The following is a 19,416-nucleotide window of genomic DNA, read 5'->3' on the forward strand; positions in this document are numbered from 1 at the left end:
ACGTAATGTCATAAGTTCAATAATAATAATATTCTTGCAAATGTTTGCACTATACTAAATCAAGTGTAGAAGATGCTGTTGTAATTTTGTGCTTGATCCAGTGGGTTATTACAATTTGCATCATTGTAAATCCGGCTCCCATTGATGGTTTATAAATGCTTTTTCATAATCTGGGCAGTTATTGATGAAGTCACAGTCTATGGAGGATGTTAACCCTTCTGTAATAATATGTAGACAGTTACATAGTTATTTATTTAGAGGGCATTTACTATTTTCATAGTATCTTTTTAAAAAAAAAATCTATAAAATAAGACAATTTATAAACATACAAACTAGAATATTTCTTGGAATTTGTAGATAACAGCCAGAAATATGTAGAGTGATAATTATTTCTCCTTTAGATTTATCCAAATATGAATTTATACCGATTTTAAAGCTGGTGTAGTCACAGTGCAACAAAAAATAAGAGTTATATTTTCATCAGTTCATCATATCAGTTATTTCAAAGTATCCTCACATTATTTATAGTGTCACAAAATCCTAAAATTAGGATGGCAAATGTTAGGACAGACTGCTACCATCTGAAAGTTTTACAGTTTTTGCAACACTTCAGTGTGATATTAATTTGTGATGCATCTGCTGCCGTTGACTCAGCCACACGTCTACCTCCTCACCCCGATGAAAACTCGCCATTGCATCCCAGGTCTCACCCACAACACTTTTGTTAAATTCCTCTCCCTAATGTGCGTGTGATGAATATTTTTCAGATGCTTCCTCTAGGCCATATCTGATCAAAACAAATGCACCTGCACTTTTTTTTTTTTTTCCTTCTTGCAACTGCAACTCCCCCAGGACGGGTAAAAATTGACTCCCTGGCTTCCTCCACCAGGCAATTACGTGCCATCTGTTCCCATCTTGGTTGTTCCAGCTCGTTTTGTTTCTGCGATTGTTCGTCTAATATCATAGGCCTGAAAGTGTTAGCGAGGAAGGGGGGAGGTGGGTGTGGGAGCAGAGAGGGGGACACAAAAATGAGGAGTGGCATGAAGAGGAATTAATCGAATCTAACAGCAGAACCAGATCTTCCCCTCTGAAAGGAGATAGTCCCACTAGAATGAGGACCATTACCATATTCATCACCTAATATTGCCTGCTGTATGCAAAGTGGGAGAGAAGAGTGCAATATGACTTTCTTGACCGCCTTTCTAATTCCATCGGAGAAAGCTTGCAGACTTCTTTTTTAATTGTTTGTTTGCAACAAGTCCACTTAGCACCAGCTTTGCTGTGATGCTGCCATTAGTTTGAGAGTGGTAATAATAACCCATTAACTTCCCTGTCATCTATCGCACTGATATTTTTATATATATCTGGTTGTTATGCTGCCATGCTGAATCACATTATTGTTTTGTTACAGTAACTATTGGGCCCATTACTCTCTGCCACACACACAGGCTGCAAGCAGCGTGTAGATTTAATTGCAGTGATGTTGCAGGGCGAGGCGAGCAGCTGGATTGGAGAGTTTTAACAGTGATATCAATAACGGAGCGCCACCTTAGGCCGATATAATTTTCCATCTCTCCTGACAGAGCGGAAGATAGAAATAATCAGTCACAACACCAGCCAGGCAGCCTGTAGGACCTCGTGTGACATCCTGCAACACTGATGGCTCAGGACCCATCTGTGTCCAGGGGGCAACGCTCAGTGTGTGTGTGTGTGTGAGGATAATTGGTGAGAAGATGTTGGATCCTATAAGAAGAGGAAATCTGTTACACTGCTTTAAGGCGTATACAGTAGATGACTTGATCAGTGACATTTGTGTTTATATGAGTTTAAACAACTAATTAAGTGTGTTCAGCTCTTGCTTTGCGTAACCAGACAATTTTACTCTTGTTTTGAAGGTTGAGATGTACGAACAAAGATAAAAATCATCTGCCGTGAGAAGATGACAAGATGCAAAATGCACTTTCCATTTGTACTTTTGGTATCTGAGGGGAGTTAATGCAGCTCTCGACTCTCCACACACTCTTTAACTTGTTTTCCTCTGTATTTGTTCTCAAGTGTTGTCACATCTCTCAAGTGAGATGTCTCAGGCCTCAGAACATAAACAGGGAGAGTGTGATAGGAACATCTAACTAATATAAGCTCAGGCATCAGTAATGCCATTTTTCCCCCCTCACAGCTTTTTTCCATCAGCCCTGAAAAACTGATTTTTCTTACCCCGAAGCTTTCACCGTGCACAGATAAAATCAGCCTGAGAGGATTTTACACACACACACACGACACGTGAAAGCAAATATGTGTGATTCTCTAATTGGGACCAAACCTTGTTTAAAATCTGTTCTAAGTGTGCAGACCTGCAACAGACTGCAGAACACCACCTACACTACGCACAAGGCAGCCATCTGCAAAATGTTATGCAATGTGAAATAACTTTCTCTCACTAATTTAACATTTAAATATGTGATATGTGTGATGGGATGTGGTCTTTGTCTTGCATGAACTATGGTTTCTGGCTTTATTAAAGTGGACCCAGTCCAATATAAACTGAGGTCCTCTGCCTAAGTGCAGTACACTGTGAGGCTGTTACAGAATTAAATAAATGAGTTGGGCAGGTTGCACTGTTGTAACTATAAAACTGTCATATATGATCTCTATTTTAAAGTACAATTGATTTCAGAGAACACAATGCATCAACAGCACAGGCCGGCCTCTTTCTGAGGCTTTGCATTTGCTGACATCTAGTGGACAAAGAGTGAAACGCAAATGTAATTAATTCAAGGTATGTATCTGTCAATACAGTGGAACAAGTGTCAATCAATAATGGTCAAATGACTGTTTATTCATTGTCATTTTGATGGTGTATAATAAATACTCACGGCTTGTTTAGACTGTAAATCCAATACAATCGTGAAACAGTTCTTTGATAGCACAAAACAATATATATTTTCATTTGCAGACAGAAGTTAATCTATTATGCAATGTTATATTCATATATCCAACATATTAAGGATAAAGTCTGGAGATTAACATTTTATCTGGTGCTACTTTTCTCATTTTCAGATGGGTATTCGGCCTCAGGAAGCCCCAAAATCCAACCAAACTGAGGTGATCCATATACCTAAAATATTAAAAGTTTGTAAATATGTCAGTATTTTGTCTGGCAACCATTTATAGATAGAAATGAATGTTTCTGAAGCCTCAGAATGAACATATCACCATATTAAATATTTCAAATGATATCCTAACACATATTCTCATGCTTAATAAATGTAACCCTTTTGTTTTGACTTTTCCTCTCAAATCTGGAGAACAAATCTGAAAATAGTAATCTGAAAATGTGTTTCCATCTATATATTCATCATTCGTCATTACAGTATGTGATCATTTTTCATGCACAGGTCAAATATGCTTTTGTTCTGAATCATATTAGACAGCCACCTGTGCCGAATACAATGGAAACAAAGAGGAGGGAAAGAGGAGTGAGACGGGGGAGTGACGGAGAGAGGTGGAGGCAGAAAGAAGTCTAGGCTGCAGGACAGAGCAGGCAGAGCAGCGGAGGAAGAAACACTCACCTGAAATCCAGGTAAGAGATCTAAAAAAAAAGTTTTAGATGTTATTTTTCTATATGCAAAGGTGTGACTTCATATTTATCCTTACATTTTGCATCTTAAAATCTGCTTTAAAATTTCTGCTCTGCATTTATACTTAAAACACACTTTTAAAATGAAGCCTTTGTGTTATTTGCTGCAGACAGATTTCTGTTTTTTTAAACTGACTGAAGTACGTTTCATTTACCATTTCAAGGAGTCCTTCACCTGTGAGCTTTATGCTCTGTAACTTGTGGTGAATGGCTCTATTGTTTAGTTTTGGATACGCTGGAATGCTCCTGAACATCCTGCATAATCCTCTCAATTATGAATGGTATCATTTATTCTATAGTCTCAGCACCTCAGCGAAGGCCGTCCGGTAACTTAGCAACTAGTGCCTCTCATTCAACATTAAAGTGGGGAAACATGAGAAGATTCAGTGGCCTCACTCCAGGAGAGTGACAGGGATTTGTTACTGACACGTAACCTACATTTTCCCTCATACCAAACAAACAGATTGATGACTCTTTATCTGTTAACCTATCTGTGCGATAAAATTGTAGTTTTAAAATTGAGATTGCATTTGAGATTATGTCCTCCATAATTCATGATCTCCTTGATCTCCTAATTTCTCCTTTAGGTCATTTAAGTGAAATGTCAACTATCCCAGAACAGCATACAGCAAATGTCACACACAGATAACATCTTTAACATCTTTTTAAAACATGGGAAGCAGATTTTATCCATTGACACTCTGAGGTCACATGTTTCCAGGGGGACCTTATTGTGAACATGCAGAGGTAAACTGACACCTCGCTCTTTCATCCTTGCAAAAGCCTTGTTGTTTTGCTCCAGGGGGGTAAGAGGCTCTCTAACTAGGTCTACTGTTAACATATACACACACAGGTACCTACAATTGGCAGCTAGGAATATGACCTGTTTTGCATGATCATAAAGACTCGGTAAAAAAAAAAAGAGAGAACTGACCCCTCTCCTGGCAGTCTCTCACATACCTTGTGTTGGTGGTGAAAGGCCGAGTTCAGTTTCAATGCCTTGAGCAGATAAGCACTGCTGTTTCCACCAAGAGTGACAATGAGGGTCTGTGCTGCACTCGGAAGCAACTATTTGAGACTGATGAGGTTTCATGATGAGTGACATTAAGAGAAGTGACTTGGCAAACAAACTCAAAAGCCCTTCTGCCACATCTTGGCATGCAATGACTGTTTATTCTAATTATGTCATGAAATAGCTATGAATGCTGCTTAGAAGATATAATTTAGATGAAGAAGTAGCTGAAAAAGTCTTGACTCTGGTAATTTAAGGCAAATGTTTGCTCAATAGAGATGCACATTAGATATGCTTGCGTAACCAGTTGATTAAGATCCAATATAGGGTATTTATTATTGGAGTGATCAGAAGCTGCCAACAGTCTGAATACAAAGCTGACCTTAGGGAAACAGGACAGTGGTTACATGAGAACACTTTAGAGTCTTGTGAGAAACTGAATATTGTGTGGGACAGATAAAGTTGCAACGAAAGGGAACCTGTGTCCCACTTTTAAAACAGCAACAGAAAGGTACAAGTTCTCTCAGGGTTAATGTGATGCACAGTCAACAGGTAGGTCAGATTTCCTGCAGGAGTAAAGAATTAATTTTAAAAACATTACAGGATGACTGTTTAAAATACTTTGTTTTATAGATCTTTTTCTTTTCTATTTGAGTATTTTTCACTTGGGTGTTTTTAATGCCATAGTAACAGGGCTTTAATAACATATTTTTATTTTGCATTTTTCTTTTTGCCTTTACAGACAAATACTTAAAAAGTAGTGAAAACTGAAACCCCACAACAAGAGGATTGTTCAAATCTGCCATCAGCAATGTTAATGCGGTCTCATTCGGAGAGAAGAGCCCTCCTTGGGTTCTCAGCTCTGCTGACACACAGCACTCCAAGACAGAGAGATGAGACCTCCCCACCTCCCCAATCCTTCACGCCCCAGGAGTCCATCTTTACACCCATATCTCTTACTTCACCACCTCCCTGGGTAACTCAGGCCCTTTCAAATCTGGAGAAAGGAGAAAAAGAACTGCAGAGCCTGAGGGACCGACAGCAGGCTGAAGTGGAGGAGGTGAACCGTGAGTTGGACAATGCTGTGTTTGAAGCTCAGAGAGAGGAACGTCGCCTTCTTGAGAAGGTTGAACAGGAGCACAGAGAGGCCCAGCGGCACCTTAGTCAGGTGAGGAGGGAGAATGCTGCAGCGGTGCGAGTTGTGCAGTCGCTTGTTGACCAGCAACTTAGAAAAATTGGACAACTGAAGGAGCAGATACAAAGATGGGGCAGTACCGCTGGTGGATCCAACAAAAATCAACTTCAAAGAGGAGTGGCAGAGGTGACGCAACCTTGGGAGATCTCTCTCACACTGAAAAGAGTCAGTTACTTATCAAGCCCTGGTTCCAAGACCTTAAGCTTAGGGGAACTTGATGTTCGAGAGCAAGGTATGACCTACCCAATTGGTGTCTGTGGCGCCCAAGGACAGAAGTGTGCCTTGCACTCAGGGGATGCAGCATTTACAAACATTACCCCTCTTGAAATTCGAAAGGAACCACAACCAAACAGACCTGGGCAAAGGTGCAGTCCAGAGGAGAACAATAAGGCCAACAGTGGGAACATGCGTGTTGTCCGGAAACTACGTCTGTCAAGCTCTACAGAGAATGAGGACGAGCTCAAGTCACCCACCTTAAAGTCCCCAATACCAAGACATCGTGCAGTATCTGAGTCATCCCAAGATGAGGAGGTGGAGTCTGTGTGTTCAGACACACAGGGCCAAGATCTTTTCCTTGCTATTCCACCAGTCTCCAGTCAAGGAGAATCTGAAGGTGATGAATCTGATGGCAGACTAAATGAAACCAAAAGGCGCTCCACACTGAAAGGTAGGAGAAAGCAAAAGGCCCTTGTCTTGGTGTCATGTGAAGAACCATCCTGCCCTCCTGAAGAAACAGATGAAAAAAGCAGTGATGTGGTAACATCTCCAAAAACTAGGCGCAAAGGTTCACTATCTAGATACAGTCTTGTAGATATCTCCACAAAACATCATTCACCTTCCCAACACACTATATCCAAGAAAAAAACAAATGAATGTTTAATGGACAGTGAAGGCCCTCCATCCCCAGTGGGCAGTGAGGACTCTTGTTACATCTATACCGTGAATACTCCTGTTAATGGATCCCTTAAGCAAGAGCACTGCCGCTCAATGTCCACTGCTGACCTCTCAGGTAATTTGATTAACAGTGACAAAGGTGAATGTGGAGGAATTAGAAAGGTCAACAGAATGCGTCTTGCCTCTGAACCTTTCCCTCTTGAAGAAGACCAAGGGAATGCCACAGAATGTGATGGCAACACCGTGAGTTCTGATGAACGACAATCAAGATCCCAGACTCGTGTTACACAGGGTTTAGGTTTAAATCGTGTGAGCAGATCTCTGTCCATGTCAGCAATTGAAGGAGACAAATTGCACCAAGTCAAGGAGTCACAGCAATACAACAAGGAGAAGAAAGAGAGGGTTGTGCCTGCTCTAAGAGAACTGGATGAAGAGGGTGGTTCAACTGCACTTGACTCAGCTTATTTGGTCAAACAGTTTGGAAAACAAGGATCAGGCCGCACTGACTTCAACCTACCAAGTGGTGTCCATGCAACTGTCAAAGGGCAGCTATTTGTGGTGGACTGTGGAAACGCCCGAATACAGGTGACTGATCTCCAGAAAAATGTTGTACAGCAGGTATCTCCTTCGGGATCAGAAAGGTCTTCCCGTATCTGCAACTATTTTGATGTAGCTGTGAACTCAAAGGGTCTGATTGCTCTAACTTGTGCTGCTGAACGAGCTGTATTGGTTTTCAGCCGTCATGGCCGCCTCCTGCAAACATTTGGAGGCACAATGATTGGTTCCACCAATGAAGAACTGGATGCTCCTAGAGGTGTGACTGTTACCCGTCAAGATGAGTTTTTGGTTGCTGATATCAAGCGTGGCACCCTAACTTCCCTGAAGCTGGACCCCAAAACAGGGGCCAGATTGGAGCGCACAGTGGTGACTGGGTACCACAGACCCTACCTAGTGGCCGCCTGTCTCACCACTGGGCTCATGGCAGTATCCGAACGAGGAAACGAGGCTGGACGAGTCCCATGCATCCGAGTGCTAGAGCCTGGCTGGAGCACTATCAGAATCCTTGGAGTCTGCTCCGGCTTGGGACCTGTTCTGACCTGCCCTTGGGGTCTTTGTATCGACAGCGATGGGGATGTCCTGGTGGCAGACTGGGGGAAACAGCACCACCGTGTTCTTCTCTACCCATCCAAAGGAGTTGGCTGGCCTCTGTTGAGCGATAACCTCAGCAGCCCAAGGGGCCTGGCGCTGCTCCCTGATGGTCACATCGTTGTGTCAGACAGCATGAATCACTGCATCAAGATCTACCGCTACAAGTGAACATGAATGAGGCAGATGAAGACAGAGATAGAAATAAATACAGATAGAGTTATAAAATGTGATCCTTAAATCTGTAAGAGCAGGCAATATCCTTAGAAATTTATATTGTGTTTCTTTGAATATAATATACAGCCTCTACCTCCTATCTGCTTTAATTTGATCAAATCATGTTTGTTGAGATTTCAAAATAATACTTTTTTCATTATGATATTCAGTAGATGCAAGGCAAATGTATAAGATAACCAGATTACATTTATTTAGTACAAAGAGTAGTGCATAGTACTAATGCATGGTTTTAATTTTTTTTTTTTGATGAATGATATTGAATAACATTTTGTGAAGTTTGCCCATAATCAAAAGCATGTAGATGTGATCAATAATCAAGACAAATTTGAGAACTCTCAGTTTAATCGTTCAGTGTAATCAACAGATCAAATATTTAGTTAGCTTCAGCTGGGAGGGACTTGTTGATTTTTCTACTGTTCTCTGAGTAAAAGAATTAAAGTTTGATTTGCAACTAATTTTGTATGATTCTGTTCTTACTGGGGCTATTGCCTAACCACATATTATCACACAACCTAGGTATTAATGCAAAACTACTAGAAATAATCTAACAAAAAAGGATCAAAGGGAGCTTTTTGATCTTGATTTGATGAAACTACAAGTCAAACACAGAAGTAGTAAAAAGTTAACCAAAGAGATCAATAATACTACTATGCTACTATATAATATAAAGACATCATCAAATGATAATTTGTAATGCACGATGGTCCAATGTACATGGTCATGAAAAACTGATTTTGCAACAGCAAACAATAATGTCAGTGCACACACACGCCTACACACATGTACAAATATTCTTCCAGAAACATCCACCCACGTACATTTCAGTATAAAAGTGCAGGTTCAGCTCCTGCACAGCTACAGCTCTGCTCCACGTCACAGGACTCCAGGATGAAGCTGCTCACCCAAATTCTGCTTCTGTGCTTGGCACTTGCTCTTGCTCAGAGGTGAGTATCAATGAACTCTTCTACCTTCTCAGTTAACACTAAAAATAGGTCACTCTGGCCAGGAGTTTCTAATAATGCAAAAATTAATAATAAAAAAAGAAATTACTTTACTTACTTCACTTTTATAAAGTTGTAAAGTTAAAATTACAAAATATAAGCGATCTGTGCTGGATATATGGTTTGATTCAATTTATTTTTCACAGCAAGTTCCCTACAAATCTTGACTGTTCTGTTATATTTCAATATATGAGCATATATATCCAGAATAGAAAACTAAATATCTTAAAATATAATGCAAACCAATGCAATAACCCTTCAAACTGTGCATTTTCTGTTTCAGAGGTGTTGACAAAACTTTTGAGCGATTTGTTGAGGCTGAATTTTGTTAAAATTACATGAAACCCTAAGGTTATCCCGTTAGTTTGCCTACCCCCAGTATTTGTTTTGGATCATTCCTACTTGTCTGTGTGTTTCTTGCTTCTCTTATCAGTTCAAACATTGCAGTGGACACTGTGGACACTGTTTCATTTCATAACTGTTTGTAGTTCAAAGTTTACCAGTTGGATCAATTGAACAAAGAGTTAGTTTAATAGTGCAAACTCATCAGATGCTGTGTCATCTTAAAAACCCCTGAACCTCATGACACTGCAATTTTTGGAAATGAAATCTTATATAATGCTATATACTGAACTGCAGAAAAATAAGGATCTTTTTGTTTTGTCATCCACAGTCACCATGGCGACGCAGGACATCGTGAGTTTTTAATAAACTTTAAAATCATGACCCTGCTTTCTCAAACAACTAAGCATCAGTCACATAACCAAACCAAAAAAACAATCTTATATTTCTAACTCTGAAATACAGATGATGATGATGACCATGCTCTACCAAACCGCTGCGATGGTATTGAGTTTGATGCCATCAGTCCTGATGAGAAAGGAGTCACTTACTTCTTCAAGGGTATGAAACATTCTTTATATAGAGTCTTTTTTACATGAGGTTTGGCAATATCCTATACATTTTCTTTACTTTGAAGCCAAGCCTCTATATAACATTATGATTATCATTGAATTATAATTATTTTTTATGAATATTATCTAAACTGAATGTATATTTATTGCAGTGTAATAAAACTTATAGGGTGTTTTCTCTTTAGGTCCTTACTTGTGGAAGGGTTTCCATGGTCCAGCTCATCTCTCCAATGAATCCTTCCAGGAGCTTGATGACCTCCATAACATCGGCCATGTTGACGCTGCCTTCCGCATGCACGACGCAGAAAACCTAGACGACCACGATCACATCTATTTCTTCCTGGTAGGATGTTCAGATACTTTTGTGATTCTGTTAAAAATTCAAATTGAGAGGCAGAGCAATATCTGATCTCCAGCACCGATCTCTACTTTTTCTGATGTGTGCAGGATGACAAGGTGTTCAGCTACTATAACCACTCTCTGGAAGAGGGGTATCCAAAACAGTTGAACGAGGACTTCCCAGGAATCCCTGATCATCTGGATTCTGCTGTTGAGTGTCCCAAAGGAGAATGTGGGGCCAACTCAGTTCTGTTCTTCAAGGGTATGTTGACATTCACTACAAAAATATTCAACTCACTAAATCAACACTACAATTAGGCTGTAGATGAATTTTCCCTTGACAAATGCAACAGTGGATTTTCTTAGTATTATAAAAGATAGTGCTGCCTCCTAGTGAAAGAAATTAGCAGCAGCAGGTGGAAATCTTTAAGCCAATTAGTCAAATGTATCTTCTCTGTAGCATGCAGTACATTCAATAGGTCTACCAATTATTGGCAGAATCATCTATCTTTTTAGACTTTTAAGGATTTTCTCCCCACAGGACATGATGTGCATGTTTATGACATTAGCACAAAGACAGTAAAGACAAAGACATGGGACCACCTGCCTGTCTGTACCTCTGCTTTCCGCTGGCTGGAGTACTACTACTGTTTCCATGGAAACAACTTCACCAGGTTCAACCCGGTCACCGGAGAGGTAAACGGTACCTACCCGAAGGATGCCCGTGCTTACTTCATGAGTTGCCCCAATTTTGGTGAGTTCACCAAAAGTTGCCCCGAATTTGGTTCAAATCTTACAATTGCATCATATTGTACAAGAAATCTATTTTGACAAATCTTCTGTATTTGATTGCAGGTCATGGAGGTGATTATAAAGTTCCTAAATGCAGCGAGATTAAAATAGATGCCATCACCACTGATGACGCTGGCAAAAGTTATTTCTTTGCAGGTAAAGTAAAAAAAGAAAGTAAAAATAGCAGTCCTTAAAATAATTCAACATTATGGGAACGTATTCATTTTCTTGCTGAGTTATAGATGAAGTACAGCCAGGAGACAATTAGCTTAGCAGGTAGAAACAGCTAGAATGGTTTTGCCAGAGTTATGAAATTTAAACAAAAACTAGTTACAACATGTAAACTACAATGTGAAATTTGAATTTCTACTTCAGTTTATGACCAACTCTCATGGTCAACATGTTTGCATTGTAAATGTGAGCATGTTGACTTTGTCTTGTGATTATGTAATTAATATCAATCAATCAATCAATCAATCAATCAAGTTTATTTATATAGCCCTTTACAATAGCCAGACGGTAATAGTAAGCCTTCGAGGTACAGTCAGTATTTTTGGACTTTGGCATGGGTCAGGGTAGCAATTTCCCCTTGCAGCCAGTCTTAATGATAAGTTAAGATAATTGCCTGCTGGCTCTAGCTTCATCTCTGATGCATATACATGAGAGTGTATATATAAATCATAATTATTTTTCGAGTCTACTATAAAGCTGTCACTAAGACTAAAGTTCAATCCACTCAGGCCCCATATACATGCGTCTGGACATGCATCGTGACGGCCGTCACGCCTTCAGAATCACCAAGTCGTGGAAGGAACTGACCAATGGAGTGGATGCTGTCTTTTCCTATGCTGACAAAATGTATATGATTAAGGTAAATCTTTAAGTGACTAATCAGAATTGTTCCTGCTTTCATTAGAAACCTTAAGATGTGTTGAAGTTAAGACTAATATCACTCCTGTTCTGCCAAACATCTGCAGGATGATCAAGTTTACATCTACAAATCTGGTCCTGTCTACACCCTGATCGAAGGTTATCCTAAAACTCTAAAGGAAGAACTCGGCATTGAAGGACATGTGGATGCTGCTTTTGTCTGTAGTAATGAACACACAGTTCATATAGTCCAAGGTACAGTTATTGGGATGCTCAATTCTTATTTTTTGGGTTGAACTTTTTTTTTGGAATATTATAAATATAATAGTAAAACTTTTGAAATATGGGTAAACAGAAAAAGATTGCTCAAATTAAAAAAACAAACAAACAAACAAACAATATTTATGTTTGCTCACAAGTAATTAACAAACATCTTTTTATATATATTTCTTTCCAATAGGAAAAAAGCTCCTTGATGTCGACCTAACTGCCACACCCAGGGTCGTGACCCAAGAACAGCTTCTACCTTTGTCCGACATTGATGCTGGTCTGTGCGATGCAAAGGGAATTCAATTGTTCAAGGGCTCACACTTTTACCACTATGATAGCGTCGCAGTACTAACTATGGGCAGAATGGCCCCTCTGGCTGAGGATATTACATCAGAAATGTTGTCATGTCAGGATTAGGAATAAGAAATGAGAAGATATTTCACACTGCTTATCAGTGTCTCCAAACAAAACAGAGTCAAACATGACTTATTCAGACTGGATGAAAGATCCATAGTACAGAGTACCACAGTAAAAAAAAAATACCAAAAGATCTGGATTTGTGGACCAATGAAAAGCAAGAAAGTTGCATCATGAAAGAAAGTAACATCTCTGATATCATAGTCAAGTTGACTTTTGTTGTTTGGTGAATAAAAAGTGGAAAACTGCACAACTGGAGTTGAAGTTATTTTGTTCATTTCAGTGATTATGATGAAAACAGTTGTGGGATATAAGAAATACATTTTTTTATTGGTTCACTGTATGTACTCTGTACATATGAAACTGATCATGAAGAATGAACTTGTTAATAGCCATGTCAGAGTTTGCCCACTAGAGGACCTACTGTACAAATGAATGTGTTAGACCAGAAATAATGAGAGAATCAGATGGACAAGAACATGAAACAACCACATTAACAGAGTCCTAATACAGAGTGAATGTATCAACATTTTAATTCAAGCAACCGTTTTTCATGAACCACTTTCCAATCACGTCTGAAGACCAGACCAGTCAAAGTTACCATTTTAACCAGGATTGTAATTAGTTCAAGGTATGTATCTGTCAATACAGTGGAACAAGTGTCAATCAATAATGGTCAAATGACTGTTTTTTCATTGTCATTTTGATGGTGTATAATAAATACTTATGGCTGGTTTAGACTGTAAATCCCAATACAATCGTGAAACAGTTCTTTGATAGCACAAAACAATTCATATTTTCATTTGCAGACAGAAGTTAATCTATATTATGCAATGTTATATTCATATGTCCAACATATTAAGGATAAAGTCTGGAGATTAACATTTTATCTGGTGCTACTTTTCTCATTTTCAGACGGGTATTCGGCCTCAGGAAGCCCCAAAATCCAACTAAACTGAGGTGATCCATATACCTAAAATATTAAAAGTATTTTATCTGGCGTCCATTTATAGATAGAAATGAATGTTTCTGAAGCCTCAGGATGAACATATCACCATATTAAATATTTCAAATGATATCCTAACACATATTCTCATGCTTAATAAAATGTTTGGACTTTTTCTGTTTTGACTTTTCCTCTCAAATCTGGAGAACAAATCTGAAAATAGTAATCTGAAAATGTGTTTACATCTACATATTCCTCATTCGCCATTACAGTGTGTGATCATTTTTCATGCACAGGTCAAATATACTTTTGTTCTGAATCATATTAGACAGCTGTGATGTTCACATTAATGTTATGTGTTGACAGTATAAACTACGCCACCTAGTGGAGGGACAGTTAGTGAAGCAGTCAAGGAGCCAGCGATGGCGGTGTGTGTAAAAGCCTCTGTTAATAAACCATGTTGCTGTTCAGTAAGTCGGCGTTCGTCTGGTGCATGAATCCACACTACAAACACTACATTGGCGACGAACGAGGAGTAAACGGAAATGTTAATTCTCGTTAATTCACAGCACACACTCGTCTTTGCAGCACAAACATATTGTAGCATCCGCCAGGACGTGTTGACGTTACCATGACGATGAGTTAGTTTGAAAAACGTCCGTTTATTGTCTGGAACATTAACGGTTACTGTTAGCCGTAACCACGACAACACAACACAACAACAACAACAACAACAACTTCAGCTCAAACTGTTTTCACAAACTTCCCGCCCCTTCGCTCATCCTCCAATCACATACCAGCCTTAAACACATTCAGACATGAATCAGACTCACCTGCATCATCTTTTTCTGGCCTTCCTCGATGAAAAGTCCTGGATAATGTCAAACTCCAACTCCCGGACCAGTTCGGCTTCTATGTCCATGAGTGACAGACTGTTCAGGCGTCTCTGGCTCATTTTTGTCCGAAGTTCATTTTTTAAATGTTGACTGTCATTCCCGCCTCATCCTCCACTGAAGATGTGATAGAACGTAGCTCAGGCTGCCGCTGACCTGGCTCCGCTGTCCGCCGTAGTTCTGGTCCGGACGGTGTCCATAGGAGGCGGTGCCGCTTCACCACGACCAACCGTCTCCGGTGAACTTGAGCTAGCAGCGTTAGCATCCTGCTGGTAGTCTGAGCGGTGAGGTGTCGTCCTGGCTCCGCTGTTTTGAGTACCATCATCTTGCCTCGGTTTACTGGTGAAAAAGGTTAAGGGTGGACGATATTTTCTGCACTAAAGCAGCATCTTTGGCTTCTTTTTGTTTCTTTTGTTTTCTTTTCGCTGAACCACTGAGCGCCCGCTTCTCCATTTTAAAAAACGCGCGTTTGACCCCGGCTGGCGTACGTACGTCATTGCGTCATCACGCAGTACTCGTTAATATAATTTCTAAAACATTCAAATGATTTCATTATTGTTTTATTATTATACTACATTTTCAAAATCATATATTTTTTTTTTATTCTACAAAAAAAGAAAACACTCTGAAGGCCCAGGGCCCCTATTGGCTCTGGGGTCCTGGGCACACGCCCACTTTGCCCATGCGGTAATCCGTCTATGCTAACATATATTCTCATGCTTAATAAAATGTTTTGACTTTCTCTGTTTTGACTTTTCCTCTCAAATCTGGAGAACAAATCTGAAAATAGTAATCCTAAAATGTGTTTACATCTATATATTCATCATTCGCCATTACAGTGTGTGATCATTTTTCATGCACGGGTCAAATATGCTTTTGTTCTGAATCATATTGGACAGCTGTGATGTTCACATTAATGTTATGTGTTGGCAGTATAAACTACGCCACCTAGTGGAGGGACAGTTAGTGAAGCAGTCAAGGAGCCAGCGATGGCGGTGTGTGTAAAAGCCTCTGTTAATAAACCATGTTGCTGTTCAGTAAGTCGGTGTTCGTCTGGTGCATGAATCCACACTACAAACACTACATTGGCGACGAGGAGTAAACCGAAATGTGCATGAAGAGTTAACTCGGACACCGCTGCTCTCCCACCTTTCGCCACTGAAACACCCAAGCTCTGTTGGACCTCGCTGGAATAAATGGGTGCAAAGGTTTGAAAATTACACCACTGCAATGAACATTACCGGATATGCAAGGCTCAAAGCACTATTGTTGCACATAGCAGGAGAACGAGTGTATGATATCTACGACAGGTTTGCAGCAGAAGATGACAAATATGCAGACACGAAGCAGAAGTTATCTGGATACTTGTCTCCCAAGAAAAACATCCAGTATCAAGTGTACATCTTCAGAAAAGCCACTCAGGAACCATAAAGTGCCAAGGGGAACCTGAACTAAGCCTAGAAGAGCTTCTTGACAAAGGACACTTGAACTGTCTGAAATACAAGTGATTGGCATAGAAAGTGGCGCAACAGCTACAGTCAACATGTTGGATCAAAAAATTGTAGAGAAGCATCCAAACAACAGCAGATGGTCAGAAAAACGACGTTCCGACAATCGCTGCAGGAACTGTGGAGGTAAATATCCTCATGATGGAGAATGTCATGCAGAGCCTGTGGTAAACTAAACCACTTTGCAAGACAATGTCGTTCAAAAAAAAGACATTAACACAAAACGACCACAGAACACGGCTAATCAACACCCTAAGAAAGTCCATCACATAACAAAGACTGCACTAAGTGAGAAAACAGCACAACTCTTCCAGCAGTGATGATGCCTATGTTTTTGCAGTTGATGCTGACAAGATCTCAGAGCTGCCACAGACTCACATCAAGCTGAACAGCAGTAGTATGTTGGTTTTAATTGATACAGGAGCCTCAACAAACTGTGTCAGTGGAACAAGTTTTGAGAAACTGGTGCCACGTCCAAAACTCAGCCCCACCAAAACCAAGATCTACCCCTTCCGCTCCAATGTTCCACTGCCCGTCAGCAGTACTTTCAAGTGCAGTGTGGAGCAAGGACAGAAAAAGACAATGTGCACATTCTTGTGATTAAAGGTGACAGATTCAATGTTCTCAGTTACCAAACATCTAAAGCACTGGGACTGATTAAAGTGGTCACAGCAGTATCATCCACACTACAGTGCTGCACAGTCACAGATGAGCTGGTGGAAAGTCATCCTAAACTGTTTCAAGGCATCGGAAAGCTAAAAGATTTTCAGGTAAAGCTTCACATAAATACTGACATCAAACCTACTTGCCACACAGACGCGTGCCATTCCACATCCGCCAGAAGGTCGAGGATGAGCTTCAGAAACTGGAGGCAGATGACATCATTGAGGAGGTCTCTGGCCCGACACCATGGGTCTCACCTATTGTCGCACCTCCTAAGCCCAAAGACCCTGACAAAGTAAGAATTTGCGTTGACATGCGCCAAGCTAACACAGCCATAGAGAGAGAACGCCACATCAACTCCCACCATGGACGACGTGATACGGAGCAACTGTGTTTTCCAAACTGGATCTGAGAGCTGGATACCACCAGCTAGAGCTTCATCCAGACAGCAGATACATCAGCACATTCACCACTCACCTCGGATTGAGGCGCTACAAAAGACTGAGTTTTGGGATATCTTCCGCTGCTGAGGTATTCCAGAATGCCATATGCCAAACACTACAAGGTCTCTCTGGTGTGAAGAACCTCAGCAATGACATCATCGTCTACGGTGCCTCCCAGACAGAACATGACAACAACCTCCGAGCACTGTTCCAGAGACTCCAAGAAAGTGGTCTCACACTCAATCGTGAAAAATGTGAGTTCAACAAGTCCAAGCTCAAGTTCTTCGGTTTCATCTTCTTAGCACAAGGTGTTTCAGCAGATCCCAAGGAAGTTACTGCAGTTCAGCATGCTGCAGCATATGCTAGTCGGTCCCTCAGCAATGTAGAGAGGAGATACTCACAGACAGAAAAGGAAGCACTGGCCATTGTGTGGAGCTGCGAGCATTTCCACCTGTACATCTATGGTCATCCTTTCATTCTAGTGACAGATCACAAAGCACTGGAAATCATATGGAACAATCCCAGGTCAAAACCACTCGCAAGGATTGAGAGATGGGGACTGAGGCTTCAACCCTACAACATCAAGGTGTAATACAGAAAGGGAGCTGACAACCCAGCTGACTACATGTCTCATCACCCCATCCCTTCTCAGGCAGGTGACAGCACACGTGCAACAAAAGTAGCAGAAGAGTATGTGAACTTACAGACCCAATCCTTCAAGAGGTCAGTGCTCATACCAGAGACAACACATGGCACAAAATTGACAAGTCACGACATGCTGACATTTTAAAGCAGTTCAGACAAGTTAGCAGTGAACTAACAACATCACATGCATCAGACATTATACTGCGGGGAACTAGAATAATAATTCCCACTGCCCTGCAAGATAGTGTTACAGCTAGCCCATGAAGGACACCAGGGCATTGTCAAAACTAAAGCACTACTCAGAACCAAAGTCTGGTTTCCAGATATTGATCGTAAAGCAGAAGCAGTAGTACGTAGTTGTCTCGCATGTCAGGCCAACACACCAGTTGCACATACCGAGCCACTAAAAATGTCAGTTCTGCCAGAAGCTCCCTAGCATAGTGTTAGTGCAGACTTTTATGGACCACTTCCAACTGGAGAGTACTTGCTCGTCATCATAGATGATTATACACGCTACCCAGTTGTCGAGAGTGTAAGGTCAACCTCAGCGAGCACAGTCATTCCGGTCATGGACAAAATCTTCTCCATGTTTGGGATCCCCAGAGTCGTAAAAACTGACAATGGTCCCCTTTTTAACAGTGACCAGTTCTCCCAGTTTGCAGACTATCTAGGATTCCATCACCGCCGGATCACACCACTTTGGCCTCAAGCCAATGCTACAGCTGAAAGATTCATGCACACACTGGGAAAAGCTGTTTGTGTAGCCGAAACACAAGGAGTCCCTTGGAAACAACAACTCAACATCTTCCTACGTGAGTACCGATCCACACCTCACTGCTCGACAGAAATCTCACCTGCTGAACTGTTCCAACGCAAGGTGTACACAAAGATTCCTGCATTCACTCACACTGCTAGTAACAGTTCAGACTCTGAAGTGAGAGCAAGGGACAACAAGGCTAAAGCCAAGATGAAATCTCATGCAGACTCTCATCGTCATGCTACGCCACACGTTCTCACACCAGGTGACACTGTACTTCATCGTCAGCCAAAGCATAACAAGCTCACCACACCGTACAACAGTAAGCCATACACTGTGACAAAAGTCAAAGGCTCCATGGTCACAGCGGCCAGAAATGGACACTTCATTGTCAGGAATTCTTCATTCTTCAAGAAAATAGCTCCAGAGCTATTGGACATCCCACCAGATCCTGTTTATGATGATTGTGATAACAGTGATGCCTCTGCGATCACAACAACGCCAAGATACCCTTCAAGGCACAACAGACGTCCTCCTGTCTATCTACGGGACTATACGTAGCTTATGGACTGTTAAATACGTGGACAATCTCTTAGCCACATACAGTATGTGTGGCGAGACATGGACACTAACTTGAACTGTTGTGAACTCAAAAGGACTGATTTAAGCAAGTTTTGAAATAGGAGTGATTTACCTGTGCCGAATACAATGGAAACAAAGAGGAGGGAAGAGGAGTGAGACGAGGGAGTGACGGAGAGAGGTGGAGGCAGAAAGAAGTCTAGGCTGCGGGACAGAGCAGGTAGAGCAGCGAAGGAAGAAACACTCACCTGAAATCCA

General features: G+C 40.9%; 2 protein-coding genes across 4 annotated transcripts in view; one reads left to right on the forward strand and one right to left on the reverse strand.

Moving 5' to 3' along the window:
* Positions 1-15,086, reverse strand: part of LOC104936900 (helix-loop-helix protein 2) — a 38,518-nt gene extending 23,432 nt beyond the window's left edge. For both annotated transcript variants that reach the window (XM_027291690.1, XM_027291689.1), the window contains exon 1: positions 14,504-15,086. The gene's annotated coding sequence lies outside the window, so the exon portion shown is untranslated. The remainder of the gene's footprint in view (positions 1-14,503) is intronic.
* Positions 2,674-12,977, forward strand: LOC104936904 (hemopexin). Of its 2 annotated transcripts, XM_019255468.2 has the most exons (10): positions 8,960-9,065; positions 9,796-9,818; positions 9,930-10,025; positions 10,222-10,379; positions 10,484-10,637; positions 10,917-11,129; positions 11,231-11,323; positions 11,908-12,038; positions 12,145-12,292; positions 12,498-12,977. In XM_019255468.2, the coding sequence occupies exons 1-10, from the start codon at positions 9,010-9,012 to the stop codon at positions 12,722-12,724; spliced, it is 1,299 nt and encodes a 432-aa protein (XP_019111013.2). In that variant the 5' UTR covers positions 8,960-9,009; the 3' UTR covers positions 12,725-12,977. The 2 variants fall into 2 exon arrangements, 1 of the variants encoding a protein (XP_019111013.2); XR_003464277.1 differs by lacking the exons at positions 9,930-10,025; positions 10,222-10,379; positions 10,484-10,637; ... (3 more) ...; positions 12,145-12,292; positions 12,498-12,977 and adding an exon at positions 2,674-3,580 and having other exon boundaries at positions 5,392-9,065; positions 9,796-9,811.
* Positions 15,087-19,416: the final 4,330 nt, after the last annotated feature.

This window comes from Larimichthys crocea, chromosome XIX, assembly GCF_000972845.2.
Source record: "Larimichthys crocea isolate SSNF chromosome XIX, L_crocea_2.0, whole genome shotgun sequence".
NCBI lineage: Eukaryota > Metazoa > Chordata > Actinopteri > Sciaenidae > Larimichthys > Larimichthys crocea.